General features: G+C 50.2%; 1 protein-coding gene across 1 annotated transcript in view; it reads right to left on the bottom strand.

Annotated features, from left to right (window-relative positions):
- Nucleotides 1–14901, bottom strand: part of ltbp4 (latent transforming growth factor beta binding protein 4) — a 51819-nt gene extending 36918 nt beyond the window's left edge. The window contains exons 1-4 of the mRNA XM_086216968.1: nucleotides 14575–14901; nucleotides 7026–7096; nucleotides 5548–6223; nucleotides 3244–3461 (exon numbers count right to left, since the gene is read on the bottom strand). Of these exons, the coding sequence (XP_086073094.1) occupies nucleotides 3244–3461; nucleotides 5548–6223; nucleotides 7026–7096; nucleotides 14575–14771 (1162 nt within the window). The 5' untranslated portion in view covers nucleotides 14772–14901. The remainder of the gene's footprint in view (nucleotides 1–3243; nucleotides 3462–5547; nucleotides 6224–7025; nucleotides 7097–14574) is intronic.
- Nucleotides 14902–16219: the final 1318 nt, after the last annotated feature.

Here is a 16219-nt window from a genome sequence, read left to right as displayed (position 1 = left end):
AGTCTCCATGTTCTCCCTGTTCCTGCTGGGTTCTCTCTGGTACTCCAGCTTCCTCCACAGTCCAAAGACATCAAGAGGGACCAGGTTAATCCAGACTCTAAATTGACCGTAGGCGTGGCTGGGAGAGCCAATGGTTGTCTGTCTCTATGTGTTGGCCCTGCCATGGACTGGTGACCTGTCCAGGGGGAAGGCTGCTGGGATAGGCTCCACCCCCACCACCCTCAACAGGAGGAGAGGGGGAACATGGAGGGAGGGAGGGATGGATGGATGGATGGGTGGAGGGATGGATGGATGGGTGGAGGGATGGATGTATCTGGGCAAGATTTAGATATTCCGCTACAGTTCATCTAATTACAAGCCAACGACTTGGTCTTGAAACGAAAGAAGAGGATGACTGTCGCTGTCTAAGGCTCTCAGGCCACATCCCCCTGGGAGACGACCGTATCCTATGATACAGGAAGTCATCTCATCATTGACTTCTGTTGCTGGGGAACATCAGTGTCCAGGCAGCTGGTAGGTTAGTTAACCGCTGAATGACTGCCAGCTAATTCAGCAGCTTTTCTGACGCTTGTTTTGTTCGGAAATTTGCGCCTATTAATAATATCCTCATCCCTACATTGTGAAACTGTGGCCTAGGACATTTCCGAGGAATCACACACACACACACACACACACACACACACACACACACACACACACACACACACACACACACACACACAGACCTTCATTAAGAATAAAAAACAATGTTTGTAAGAATTTACATGCCATTTATCAGGTAAGACTACCGTCCACACCCAAACCCCCACCACCGCCACCACAATCTCACTCTGAGTTCTGTTCAAAGTTAGAGAACCCTGTGACATCACTTCCTTTTCATTAACTCCACCCACCTGTAGAAGTAGAAGTTGTGTTCTGGCCTCACAGGTGAGCACTCCCTGCCACATTATAAACCAACATTTAGAAAATAGATTTTTTTCAATTTACGCATCGATTCAAACGTCCACCTCAGCGACTCAGCAAAACTCCTTCGTGTCACTGAGCAACAGGTGCATGAGGCCTTGCTCCGACTGCAGCCCCAACCAGGTTTTAGCAAATCCAGATTGAATCCAGAATTATTTGAGTCAGTCTGGACGGCAGCACACCGTCTGAAATCTGATTTTCGCAGGTCCGGTCCAAACCACACATCAATCAAACTCAGATTTCACTCAAACCAGTTCAACAGTGATTTCATCACTTTTTAACTGACAGAAAAAAACAAATCTGAATTTGCCTGACAGAAGCAGAGGGAGGCCGCGAGTGCACCGGCCCGTCCCCGATGTCCCGCCACTGCAGCTAGTAATCACCAATGTAGTGGTGCACTGCTGCATTTTTCACAGGTTTCAGGACCCAGGACCCTGGACCCAGGACCCAGGACCCAGGACCCAGGACCCCCCCCCCCCACTTCCGGTTGTTAGACAGTTTGGTTCTCCAGCCATCTATAAAGAACCTCTCTAGAATGGCTCAGTTTGTACTGCAGGAAATACAGTGCAGCTGAGGCTTTGATCACGTTTACAACGTTAGCTGGTCAACATGCAAGTAAATATGGGCAGAATCTGAGTTCAATATTCTGCTGCTTTTTCAGATTAAAGTCTGGAGGAACCTAGAAGTTCTTCTGTCAGACTCCATGTTGACGGACTGAGAGGACTGAATATTCTGGGTGTTCAGAGAGGAGCTCACAACTCTAACATGAATGAAGTACCACTCAAGTGTAGGAACCAAATTACTGCGACGTCCCTGCTGTACTTTCCAGCTTCAGAGTGATGGAGATGATGTCAGCCCATTGCAGCTCCATGAGTCATCACAGATTAACGGCAAAATCTGACGGCCTCAAGCTGACATCTGACAACGAGAAATGCAGCGAGACGCAGTTGCACACCGAGTCTCATCATGGTGGAAACCCTTCCATCGACTCGTCACTGAGCCATCAAACCTCCATCAGATTCACACCGAGGCGGAACACAATGGCAGGAACTGTTTCCAGGTCTAATCACATCGCAGAGATCAGGGCCGGACCAGAGACCGCGTTCACCTTATCAGACGCTCGCACACATCACAACCAGGCATTCCAGCGCCATGAAATCACCACCAGCTTGTTTTGGGACACTGAGGGAATGTCCCACAAATGTATGGCTGACAGATGTGGCAAATGCATGAGTTCAGTCCGTCTATCAACCCGGCCATATCACGCTGGTTATCACACAGAATGACCGCCCAAGAGTTGGGACTGGAAACTCGTGTTCACATGTTCAAACATGATACAGCTTGATTATAATGTCTGTTTGCTTATCTTTATTTTCAAACACAGCGGCCCCGGGCGCTCAGTAGGACCCATATAGTAATGAACAGCCATACGCAAAAGTAAAATAATACCCGTTCATGTCACGTGGATGTTCAGCCCATTAAAGGTCGTGCCAACTATCAGAGCCAGACAGAAGACCCTCCTCTCTTTGCTGCTACATTAGGGAGCCAAGGCCCATGCTAGTTAGCTTAGCACAGTGAACGCTAGTGGGTGGGAAGTGTTGGCAGAGCTCTGTCTGTCTGCATTAATGTAAGGAGAGTTGTACTATTAAATACCAGTTTAACATGAGGAGACGTTGTAGTGGTAGAATCAGACACGTAGCCGGAACTACTTTCCTGACTGGGCGCAGTGATTTGACGCAGCACCTCCAAAGCTCCATTGGAACTTGGGTCAACAGAACCAAAGGTTTGTTGAGGACTAGAAGAGCGACTGCTGCTACTGATGATGAAGAGGAGGAGGGTTCCTGCTGGACACACCAGCATCCTGGACCTGAGCTAGCTGATGCTAACACTACCACCTACTACCAGCCATTGGGCTAAACTAACTAACCTGGACCTGAGCTAGCTGATGCGAACACTTCCCACCCACTACCAGCCATTGAGCTAAGCTAACTAGCCTGGACCTGAGCTAGCTTATGACTTTAGCTTGGTAGCCACAATTTGCAACTGCACCTGCTAGCTTGAAGATGCCGCCAGTAACATTAGCTCTGGCCAGCTCTTAAGAATCCTTGTCATGCACGTGATGATGGTCAACCTTTTTGGAGAGTTAGGAGAGTTTAGTTTTGTTGGTGATGCACTCTTTCATTAACCAACTACTTTTGCAGAGAACATTTTAATGTAGAAATTCTCTCTAAGGTTCTAAGCTACCTCTGGAGGCTTGAGTTGAGTTGTGATGTCATTTACCTGCCGGCGTGGTGACATGGACAGTGTACTGGCCTGTCTGAGTGCATAGAGTCTTCACACTGGTTTCCACAGAGGTCGCTGGTACTGGCGAGGAAGAGGAGGTCACAGCACCAAGTCTTTTCTTCTCCTTCTCAATGTGCTTCATCAGCAAGGCAGCCATTTTGTCTCCTCTTCTTCCCAGAGTCTTCCTCAGCAGCACTGCCTGGGCCTCCCTCAGGCTGTAGGACACACAGCAGAAATGCCAGTACAAGTGTACCAAGGTTGGTCAGAAACATGTTTCCAGATCTTTAAGCAACACAAGATAGAAAAACCCCAGTAAATCTGACGAAAGGTGCCGCTACATGAGGTCAGAGCAGAACTGTGAGCATCGGAGGGAGTAAGGGGGTTATTTTCCTCTCTGGAATGAACTCCGCATTTCTTCGAGAGAATGATGACAGCACGAATGGCCTTAAATAGTCCGATGAAAAGCAGCACCGACCTCCAGCAGCCCAGAGAACAGGCTTGCTGATAAACAGGCCGGAGCTGATAGCTCGCAGACGCCCAGCAGTCTGATGCTGCTTTCAGCCTTCATTCCTCTGACGCTACAGCTGCTCCTTTGTTTTGTTCGTGACATATGAAGATAAAGGAGGCTGCTTTGGCTCTTCAACATGAGGACAAATAACACCAAACTTCAGACAAGTGAGAGACCAGAGGAGCGGTGGTCTCAACTGATTTCGTCTCGTGGTCTTGGTCAGACAACAAAAGGTGGCTGAGGGCGAACGCACTCACAAGCTAGCTGCTAACGCTCCCTGGGTCGTCGCTAGCTTTCCCAGACGATTCACTAGCATTCTCAGGCTAGTCTCCAGCATTCTTGGGCCAGTTGCGAGCATTCCCATGCAGTAGCAAGGAGGCTGAACCCTATGGGTGCGAGTGTCAGCTGCCGGTGTGTCTCTAGAGGTATTGGAGGTTATCAAGTTGCTAGCATTCCCAAACTAGTATCAACTATTCATTGGTTAGACACTAGCAGAATCTGACTAGTTTTCCATGTCATCCGTTAATTCCTGATAATGGAAGGAGTCATCACAAAATAAATTTCTAACATTATAAACTGCTTTATGCAGGCAGGAGTGAGAAAATACAAGAGGCACATGATAAAAGAATGTTTAAGAGGGCCTCAAGGAGATACTGGTGCAGAACGCCGGCGTTTGTCAGGCAGGTCGGCGCATAGTCAAGGAGCCTGAACAGTGAACACTCGGCTCCCTCGAGTCTTGGATGGAGCAACAGTCATCAGGTTCCTGTCTGTCGATCTCAGGCTGCTTAGTGACTGCCGGTCTGGTCACCGTTCTTCAGATCAGTCGTGAAACAAACCATCAGCCGGTGTGAAGTCATTAAAACCGGAGGAATGTCTGGAAGTTAAAAATACTGGTCTAATTCCACATTCAAAGAATGTCATGGACAGACATTTATGAAGAGACACATGTGAGACATGTGGCACCTCATTTAAGGTGTTTGCTGTCTCATCTTGCTCAGGGCTGGAGGAAAGTCTGTTCTTGTTGAGGAGCATCAGCGTGAAACCACTCGGATGAGTCCTGCAGCCACAAGAATGTTGCTTTCTACCGGCAGGGTGGCAAAATCCTGCAGATATTCAGAGCTAGAAGTTTTCCACTGGAAAAAGCTGGAAGTTTTGGAGGAGCTCATACTAACCATGTGAATCCTGTCATGTGCAGACAGCAATATGAACATGAGCAGTAGTAGTAGTAGTAGTAGTACTATTGCCAGTACTATTATACATCGTTTTTCAGTTGCAAATAGAACTTTAATGGTTTCAAATGAACAACAAAAACATGATGGCTGAATAAAATAAATTTATTATTTCTGTTAAATCCTGTTATTTACATAAATTCCCATGTGTTCACGTTGATCCCCACAAGGTTTCATAGCCACGGATAAATTATTAGAATTGTTACATACTGACAACCACGCACACACGAGTACTTCCTCAGCCTTCACGGATCATAGGACCTGATGTGGACACAGCATGAGAGGATCACACTTTGACTGAAATAAAAAAAGCCTGGGAAATAAATCTGATCACCTGAGGATCATTGGGGAGTTACTTTGTTTTATCAAAACTCTGTGTGTGTGTGTGTGTGTGTGTGTGTGTGTGTGTGTGTGTGTGTGTGTGTGTGTGTGTGTGTGTGCGCGCGCATCAAGTTCAACTCCAACTCCTGCTGGGGCATTATCAGGCACGGAGCTCCACCTGCTGCCTGAACCTGGAACCAGCCGCACGCACGCACAAACACACACACACCATTGTGATATTACCTCAGCGACTGCTTCCTGGCTCCTCCCATCTTCACCTCCTTCTTCTTCTCGGGCTTTGTTGGTCCCTCCTCCCTCCTTGTCTCTCTGGTTACGTCCACCTGGTCCTCCCCCCTCAGTCTTGGACCCGAGCTCATGAGCTGCGTCTCTATAAGCTCAGTGTCAGACTTTGTTTTAAGTCTGGGCTTGAATTTAGTCCCAGAATTAGAGTCCAGCGTTTGAGGCGTTGACTCAGAATCACACTGTGGGAGCCTCAAACCTTCGTTTAGGGACGTCCGTCCCTCATGATTGGTCCTCAATGTAACCTCTAGGTGTGACTCTGTCTGTGTGTCTTCTGTCCCTCTGTCCACTCTGGAGCTAAACTCAGCCTGGGCGTCCTTGGCAGTAGACTTCACCTCCTCTGCCCTCTCGGCTCGTCGTCCCACCTGTGGACTCTTTGAGGGTCGAACCCTTGAGCCTCCTGACTCCCCTTTCCCATCAGTGATGGCAGGTGGGACAGGCTGGGGGACTGAAGGTCCATGTGGGACGCTGGAGGGTTGAGTGGCTGCCAGGCGCCATCCTGGGAGAGACGTCGCCGCTGTGGAAAACGTGCAGCGGTAACCATGGAGACCTCTTTGACAAACACAGCGGTTCGACAACTGGCACAAGGTGTCGTCACGGCAATGAAGAAGACACCTGCCTACAGGAGAGAGGATGAGGACAAAAGGAAGGGAGGGAGGTGACAAGGAGGGGAGGAGACAAGGAGGAGAAAGTAGCCAATCAGAGCTGATGTTGCTGCTGAAGCTCTTTGCAAAACTCCTTGGAGGAACTGTGGTAACGCACTACACCACCATGTCCTCCAGGGGGAGACGTCTTGCATGTCCACTCGGTAGTGGAGATCTCATGGTTCTCTCTCTCTGAAGGAAAACGCAACATAAAAAGCACCCCACTGTTCTCTGGGTACAACTCCCACCTCTGAGCTGCAGTTTGTGATGAAATTAGACGGAACACTTCTCCTTGGGAGCCGGATGCTAAAGCTAGCTGAAAAAAGCTTTGGTTTCTCCTGCCACGACTCGCAGGAGACAGAAATCGTCCTGGATGGACGAATCATGTTGAGGTTCCCTGCCGGCGGGAGGGTCTGCAGGGGTCAAACATCAGATTTCAGACTCCAGGTACCAGCTGGTCCAGAGAATCAGGATCCTGCCTGAATGTAATGGATGCTCTTCATTGTGTTGACATTCAGGTTTGCAAAATCCAAACACTTTGTGTTCACCCAATCACCCCCCCCCAGCCCCCCCTCGCTGTCATTGTCAACTGATCGTTAAGGATTCTGTTAATTATGTGGGATTCTGATCAACCTAAAGTTCCATCTCTGGAATTAATGGACTTCAACAGGCAGCAGCAACCAGCCGCAATTTACCTTCCATCCTGGAGACACAGCAGTGACGTGTCCTGTAAAACCGACCAATCAGAGAGCAGATGCCGGTCTTGCCTGTACTCACGTTTGGTGCATCTCTGGATTCTGGGCAGCGAAGCCACACTGCGACAGCACTTCTCTCCACATGCACGAAATCTGTGGACGGAGAGACAGATGAACGTCAGAGGACATTCGAGACAAACATCAACTGCTTTTGTTTTAATGACCAAATATGGTGACACTGTTGTCATCGACATCAGGGACGCGTTTCACGTACAGACGTGCAGCGGCAGGTTGCGAGCTGTCGTTCACATCAACACATGGTGGCGCTGTGACGTAAATGTTCTGTTTATCCTCATGACTCACGTCAGCAACACTGATAAACTCCGGGGACCCCTCACATGAACAGGAGCAAGGCTGTGCTCGTGATTTGAGGTTCAACAAGAAATAAATACTGCAGTTTATGAAACCGGGTCACAGAGCAATGAGTGATGATGAGCTGAATTCATGATGAGGAACATTTTACTGAACAAAACCCCCAAGAACACCGTGGCTTATTTGTAGTCGCGAAAATGATCTGTCAGTGGAACAAGTTCAGGTTTGCTTTGGGAGTTTCTTGAAGAGCCATGATGAGGAACTTGAATAAACTTCATTAGACTTGGAACTTTTGCAGTCTCTCCATCGCTTCAATGAGGTTTGATCCCTTCAAGTTTGTAAAGTGAACTCAAATAAATAATCAGCTATGCCTCGTCACCGGTGACATCAGGTCGCCTCCGTCCCTGAAAGTAAAGGAATTATTGTTTTGTTTCCAACATGGCAGCCCGGTGGAGCAGTGGTCCTCCCTGTGGCCCCCACCAAGAAGGTTGTGGGTGGAGCCCCGGCTGCAGCACGGGGTCTTTCTGGGTGAGTCTCCATGTTCTCCCTGTTCCTGCTGGGTTCTCTCTGGTACTCCAGCTTCCTCCACAGTCCAAAGACATCAAGAGGGACCAGGTTAATCCAGACTCTAAATTGACCGTAGGGGTGGCTGGGAGAGCCAATGGTTGTCTGTCTCTATGTGTTGGCCCTGCCATGGACTGGTGACCTGTCCAGGGGGAAGGCTGCTGGGATAGGCTCCACCCCCACCACCCTCAACAGGAGGAGAGGGGGAACATGGAGGGATGGAGGGGTGGATGGAGGGATGATGGATGGAGGGACGGATGGACGATGGATGGACGATGGATGGAGGGATGATGGACGATGGATGGAAGGATGATGGACGATGGATGGATGATGGAAGGAGGGAGGAAGGATGATGGACGATGGATGGATGATGGATGGAGGGATGATGGACGATGGATGGATGATGGATGGAGGGATGATGGACGATGGATGGATGATGGATGGAGGGATGATGGACGATGGATGGATGATGATGGAGGGATGATGGACGGTGGATGGATGGACGATGGATGGATGGAGGGATGATGGACGATGGATGGATGGACGATGGATGGATGGATGGATGGAGGGACGGATGGACGATGGATGGATGATGGATGGAGGGACGGATGGACGATGGATGGATGATGGATGGAGGGACGGATGGACGATGGATGGAGGGATGATGGACGATGGATGGAGGGACGGATGGACGATGGATGGATGATGGATGGAGGGATGATGGACGATGGATGGATGATGGATGGAGGGATGATGGACGGTGGATGGATGGAGGGATGATGGACGATGGATGGATGGACGATGGATGGATGGATGGATGGAGGGACGGATGGACGATGGATGGATGATGGATGGAGGGATGATGGACGATGGATGGAGGGATGATGGACGATGGATGGATGGATGGATGGAGGGATGATGGACGATGGATGGATGATGGATGGAGGGATGATGGACGATGAATGGATGATGGATGGAAGGATGATGGACGATGGATGGATGGACGATGGATGGATGATGGATGGAGGGATGATGGACGATGGATGGATGGACGATGGATGGATGATGGATGGAGGGATGATGGACGATGGATGGATGATGGATGGAGGGATGATGGACGATGGATGGATGATGGATGGAAGGACGATGGATGGATGGACGATGGATGGATGATGGATGGAGGGATGATGGACGATGGATGGATGGACGATGGATGGATGATGGATGGAGGGATGATGGACGATGGATGGATGATGGATGGAGGGATGATGGACGATGGATGGATGATGGATGGAAGGATGATGGACGATGGATGGATGGACGATGGATGGATGATGGATGGAGGGATGATGGACGATGGATGGATGGACGATGGATGGATGATGGATGGAGGGATGATGGACGATGGATGGAGGGATGATGGACGATGGATGGATGGACGATGGATGGATGGATGGAAGTTTCCAATATGGTTTTCGTCATTGTGTCCTCACAGCGCAGCAGTAGCACCACCTACGGTTCAACTCCAGGTCACTCACGGAAACGCTTACACTTCCTATGGTTGATTTTTCCTGCAATTGTCTTTAATTTGGCACCATATTTCAAAAATTATGAATATCAAACATCTGAATGTTTTCACGGGGGACCTCCCCTCGTGTGCTGCGGCCTGTTTGCCCATTGGCCTTCTGGGAAACTCATTTAGCAAATAAAGAGAGTCGAAGCGCTGGCGGGCTGGTGTGACCTCACAGCAGCACGCAACAGGAAGCCTGGGGGGTCAAACATGCTGACAGGCTCGTCTGAGAAGCTTGTTCTACTTGTGAAAAAGCTGCAGGACTCAATCGGCGGACGAGCTCATGCAATAAACGCCACAACAGACGGCGAACTGTTGCAGGAGGTAGCGGTGGCGTGGGGACGTGGCCTCTCCGAGAGGATTTAATCATTACTCACAGAGTGGTGGCTGTATTGTAGCAGCGGGAGGCCCCAACACACACTTAACCACCCTGACCTGTGTGTGTGTGTGTGTGTGTGTGTGTGTGTGTGTCAGTATACACACAGACAGTCTGGTCTGTGTGAAATCAGCACATTTACTGTACAAGCTACGCTGACGCTCCGACGCTTCCTGGTCCGAGGGTGAACGTTCCCTCTGGAAACTTCCGTGTTCTCCGTCTCTCGTTTTATCACCTGCAGGTTTTTAACCCGACCAGATGAGTGTGGGGTTCCCAGGATTTCAGCACCATCTTCATTAGCAAACAGTTCTCACGCACACGTGCAATGCCAAATGTCAACATGTCACATGAACACTCTCTTTAGCTTCATTCACACATACGGCTTTTCCAGAAAAGTCCAGGCATTTTCCCTGAAAGGAGCCATGTGTGTATAATTGTGTTCCTGTCGAAATGTAAAGCAGATGTGAAACCAACTGTGGCACTGATGAGAAAAAGGAAATGTGCATCGCAAGACTAATTAACTGGTTCAGTGTGAATGAAATAAGCAACGTCATGCCGTCAAAAAAGAAGTAGAAGAAGAGCAGCCATCCGTTGGCGACAGATGGAAGTGAGTCTTCTTCTCCTTTCAGGCCGACAGGAAAATCTGAAGCTCCATCTTGACTTGGTTGTGTCACTTTAGATGAAAGCTGAGTGAAACTGCCTTCAAGTTTCTAGAGGTCCTGTCAGTGAGAGGCGGGGCCTCAGGTCAGGTGAGTCAGTGACAGACGATGTCTTGTTCTGGTCCTGTGAGGTACAGAGAGTCAAGCGTCTGTTCGCCACCTGCAGCTCAACCGCTCTCTTCCTCCTAAACAGGGAGACGTCTGTTAAATCGTCACACGCACATGCACGCACGCACGCACGCACGCACGCACGCTTCACTCCCTCAGCACAGCAACTCAGCTTCATGCTGTTTTTTGTTTGTTTTTGTTTCTCTTCAACCTTCTTTTTCTTCTGTTGACCCTACCAAGCTGTCCTGTTTGTAGCCCCGCCCCCTTTGTACTTGATCACATGCTTCCTACATCACATGGATTCACTGGCTGCATTCTTTTCACCTGATGGCAAAGAGTTTCACAATGAGGATCACGCTGTTCCTGAAACCCCCCTCCTCCCTGATGAGCTGCTGAGGAGGTGTTGGTGGTGTTGGCGGTGGTGGTGGTGGTGGCAGCGCCCCCCCCCCCCCCCCACACACACACACACACACACACACACACACACACACTCATGACACCCAAAACAGATGGGGTTAACACGAGGAACCGAAGCAGCAGCCCCTACGTTGCAAGGCACAGAGTGCTGGACCACAGCACAAACGTATCACCTTGCTTTGAGAATCATGAGATCATTGAAACAGTTCCTGAATCACTTCTCTCTCACACACACACACACACACACACACACACACAGGTCTTGTGTGTGTGTGTTGACTTTGAATCCATCACTTTACTGTCAACCCCACAGACTGACACACACACACACAGAATTTCACAAGTTCCTGAAGTGTCTGCACGCCGACACACCAGACCACTTCTGATTGGTTAGATGCTTGAAGGTCAAACACTTGGAGAAAACTGTGTTGTCTCTGACTGCCACCTCTGAACCGTCGCGTCTCTGCGTGCGACTCCTGACCCGCAGCTGCGCTTCAGTGGTTTACTGGTGGATCTGATGTCGACCTGAACCTCCACCATCCACCAGTCTGGTGTTTACTGGTGGATCTGATGTAGACCTGAACCTCCAACATCCACCGGTCTGGTGTTTACTGGTGGATCTGATGTAGAACTGAACCTCCACCATCCATCAGTCTGGTGTTTACTGGTGGATCTGATGTAGACCTGAACCTCCAACATCCACCGGTCTGGTGTTTACTGGTGGATCTGATGTAGACCTGAACCTCCACCATCCACCGGTCTGGTGTTTCCTGGTGGATCTGATGTAGACCTGAACCTCCAACATCCACCGGTCTGGTGTTTACTGGTGGATCTGATGTAGAACTGAACCTCCAACATCCACCGGTCTGGTGTTTACTGGTGGATCTGATGTAGAACTGAACCTCCACCATCCACCAGTCTGGTGTTTACTGGTGGATCTGATGTAGACCTGAACCTCCAACATCCACCGGTCTGGTGTTTACTGGTGGATCTGATGTAGAACTGAACCTCCAACATCCACCGGTCTGGTGTTTACTGGTGGATCTGATGTAGACCTGAACCTCCACCATCCATCGGTCTGGTGTTTACTGGTGGATCTGATGTAGAACTGAACCTCCACCATCCACCGGTCTGGTGTTTACTGGTGGATCTGATGTAGACCTGAACCTCCAACATCCAGCGGTCTGGTGTTTACTGGTGGATCTGATGTAGACCTGAACCTCCAACATCCAGCGGTCTGGTGTTTACTGGTGGATCTGATGTAGACCTGAACCTCCACCATCCACCGGTCTGGTGTTCACTGGTGGATCTGATGTAGAACTGAACCTCCACCATCCACCGGTCTGGTGTTTACTGGTGGATCTGATGTAGAACTGAACCTCCAACATCCACCGGTCTGGTGTTTACTGGTGGATCTGATGTAGAACTGAACCTCCACCATCCAGCGGTCTGGTGTTTACTGGTGGATCTGATGTAGAACTGAACCTCCAACATCCACCGGTCTGGTGTTTACTGGTGGATCTGATGTAGAACTGAACCTCCACCATCCACCGGTCTGGTGTTTACTGGTGGATCTGATGTAGAACTGAACCTCCACCATCCACCAGTCTGGTGTTTACTGGTGGATCTGATGTAGACCTGAACCTCCAACATCCACCGGTCTGGTGTTTACTGGTGGATCTGATGTAGAACTGAACCTCCAACATCCACCGGTCTGGTGTTTACTGGTGGATCTGATGTAGACCTGAACCTCCACCATCCACCGGTCTGGTGTTTACTGGTGGATCTGATGTAGAACTGAACCTCCACCATCCACCGGTCTGGTGTTTACTGGTGGATCTGATGTAGACCTGAACCTCCAACATCCACCGGTCTGGTGTTTACTGGTGGATCTGATGTAGACCTGAACCTCCAACATCCAGCGGTCTGGTGTTTACTGGTGGATCTGATGTAGACCTGAACCTCCACCATCCACCGGTCTGGTGTTTACTGGTGGATCTGATGTAGAACTGAACCTCCACCATCCACCGGTCTGGTGTTTACTGGTGGATCTGATGTAGAACTGAACCTCCAACATCCACCGGTCTGGTGTTTACTGGTGGATCTGATGTAGAACTGAACCTCCACCATCCACCGGTCTGGTGTTTACTGGTGGATCTGATGTAGAACTGAACCTCCACCATCCACCGGTCTGGTGTTACTGGTGGATCTGATGTAGAACTGAACCTCCACCATCCACCGGTCTGGTGTTTACTGGTGGATCTGATGTAGAACTGAACCTCCACCATCCACCGGTCTGGTGTTTACTGGTGGATCTGATGTAGACCTGAACCTCCAACATCCACCGGTCTGGTGTTTACTGGTGGATCTGATGTAGAACTGAACCTCCACCATCCACCGGTCTGGTGTTTACTGGTGGATCTGATGTAGAACTGAACCTCCACCATCCACCGGTCTGGTGTTACTGGTGGATCTGATGTAGAACTGAACCTCCACCATCCATCGGTCTGGTGTTTACTGGTGGATCTGATGTAGAACTGAACCGCCACCATCCACCGGTCTGGTGTTTACTGGTGGATCTGATGTAGAACTGAACCTCCACCATCCACCGGTTTGGTGTTTACTGGTGGATCTGACGTAGAACTGAACCTCCAACATCCACCGGTCTGGTGTTTACTGGTGGATCTGATGTAGAACTGAACCTCCACTATCCAGCGGTCTGGTGTTTACTGGTGGATCTGATGTAGAACTGAACCTCCACCATCCACCGGTCTGGTGTTACTGGTGGATCTGATGTTGAACTGAACCTCCACCATCCATCGGTCTGGTGTTTACTGGTGGATCTGATGTAGAACTGAACCGCCACCATCCACCGGTCTGGTGTTTACTGGTGGATCTGATGTAGAACTGAACCGCCACCATCCACCGGTCTGGTGTTTACTGGTGGATCTGATGTAGAACTGAACCGCCACCATCCACCGGTCTGGTGTTTACTGGTGGATCTGATGTAGAACTGAACCGCCACCATCCACCGGTCTGGTGTTTACTGGTGGATCTGATGTAGAACTGAACCGCCACCATCCACCGGTCTGGTGTTTACTGGTGGATCTGATGTAGAACTGAACCCCCACCATCCACCGGTCTGGTGTCACTGGTGGATCTGATGTAGATCTGAACCCTCCAACATCTGCAACTGCTGGTCTACCTCAGGTTTAGCTCAACCCACATGGTGTCCTCTCATCTCTTTGATGATCAGCATGAATCACGTTCATGTAATTCTTCCCATGTCTCCTTCAGCTCAGCTCCAGGTGCCAGGGTTTCGGCGTTTATGTTTCCAGGGCTGAAGTCTCGGTTAAATCTGTTTCCGGTGTTTTTCAGTTGTGTGACCTCATCAGTTACTCGTCAGGTGAAAGTTCAACATGGTGAGCTTCATTCTTCACTCCAAGCCTCTTCCAGCCTGATGCTCAAAAGTGTTGAAGTAGCTTGATGTATCCCTCGGCTCGTGTCGTCATCAGTCACCTGCTACATGGAACATCAGCTGATTCTACCTGCTTCTACTGCTCACCTGTTCGGCGCCCTCGGTGCTCCTCCTCCTCGTAGGGCAGCCCCGGTCCCCCTCACCTCCTCCGAGTGCGTGTGGCCTCCCCGCCGGTGCGGCTGGTCGGGTTCCTCGCCTCTCCCCTCCCGGGCAGGACGAGCGGGATGCTGCGCTTCCAGAGTGAGAATCCAGAGCGTCCAGACGCAGAGTAGAAGCGGCCGCATGGTCGAGGCTGGTCAGAGGCGCGCGAGCGAAGATGCGGGACTAATTAGAGGTTCGAGTCCGGAACACGCACCATGCCGGCGGAGACTAATTACTGAAAACCAAAGACAAGAAGTCTAAACCCTCCAACACCCTCCGGCTTCAGGCTGCTGGCAGCCAATAGTAGCGCGGAGCAGCAGAGCAGCCAATCAGGAGCCAGGAAGGAGGACCGGAAGGAGCCCGCAGGATCGACCATTCATTCATAAACGTGGAGCCCGAGGTGAAGGCGTCGCTGCTCCGAGACGCCAGAAAACTGTGGAGTGTCGAAGTTCAAATGTTGCGCGCTGTTTGGAGACGGAGGACGATGTTGCTTCCTGACACTTTAATAAAAAGTTACAACATCTGCAATTATTCAAGCGTCATTATTTAAAGTGAGAATTCGTCCTGGATGATCCGCTCGATCCTTGTCTGCTCAGTGGGTCCACTCCCACTTGATCACGCCGGGATCCAGGCTGACAAGGAGAGCACATCAAATCAAGAGGTTTTTATTTCTGTGGCTCATTCATGGACGGCTGAGCCTCACGAGGAAGCGCAGAAACACAGGAAGGAAGGGTTGAAGCGCTACGTCATCGTTCTTTAGTTTGACGTCATCGTGGATTATTGACTGAGGGGAGAGACGCCGCGCGAAGCAGCATTTCTGCCTCTGTTTCATAGTGATATTCCGATGGAAAACTTCACTTTGTTTATCAAGTGTCAGCTTCCTGTCATGTGACCAGAGACTAAACCATGTCACTGAGGATCCAGTTCATCTGTCAGAATGAACCAGTTCTGAAAACATTCAATGTTCCACTCCGTGTTTAAAGGGACCGGAGTTGGTGGACTTCCGGTTCTGTTCCTCCTCAGTAAAGTTCATGATGTCAAAGCAGCTCCCATGTTGCGTGACGTCTCATCGGCATCGTCCGCCTCCACCTGGGCTCCGGTCGGCGTCCCAGAGGCGAACGCCCACGAGTTCAGAGAAAAGCCGACAAAGGCTGCCATGACAAGCTAAGGTCACTAGGGGGCAGCATCATACTAGGTCTTTATCTTCCTGCAGTAAAGAATCAGATTACATTAAAACTGCACGAGCGGCGCCTGATACTGATGGATGATGTCAGTGACAGAGACCCCTCATGGGGGGCAGCATAGTCCACGATGGATCTCACTGTGGAGAATTAGAGTCCTACAACTAACCAGAAGGTTCTGGAGAGTCCGAGTGGTTCTGATCTGAACTCTCGAACCTGAGATCCTCCTCAGGACCCTCCGCGTGCGAGAGAGACGGAGGAACTCTGGAGACGCTGAGTGGAGAAAGTGGAGTACAAGAACTGAAAACCTGATCTGTGTGTGTGTGTGTGTGTGTGTGTGTGTGTGAGAGAGAGAGAGAGAGAGAGAGAGAGAGAGACAGACAGACAGACAGACAGAGAGAGAGAGAGAG

This window comes from Aulostomus chinensis, chromosome 10, assembly GCF_037954235.1.
Source record: "Aulostomus chinensis isolate RoL2024-O1b breed Wild chromosome 10, RoL_Achi_v1.0, whole genome shotgun sequence".
Classification (NCBI taxonomy): domain Eukaryota; kingdom Metazoa; phylum Chordata; class Actinopteri; order Syngnathiformes; family Aulostomidae; genus Aulostomus; species Aulostomus chinensis.
This window is presented reverse-complemented; position numbering and strand designations above follow the sequence as displayed.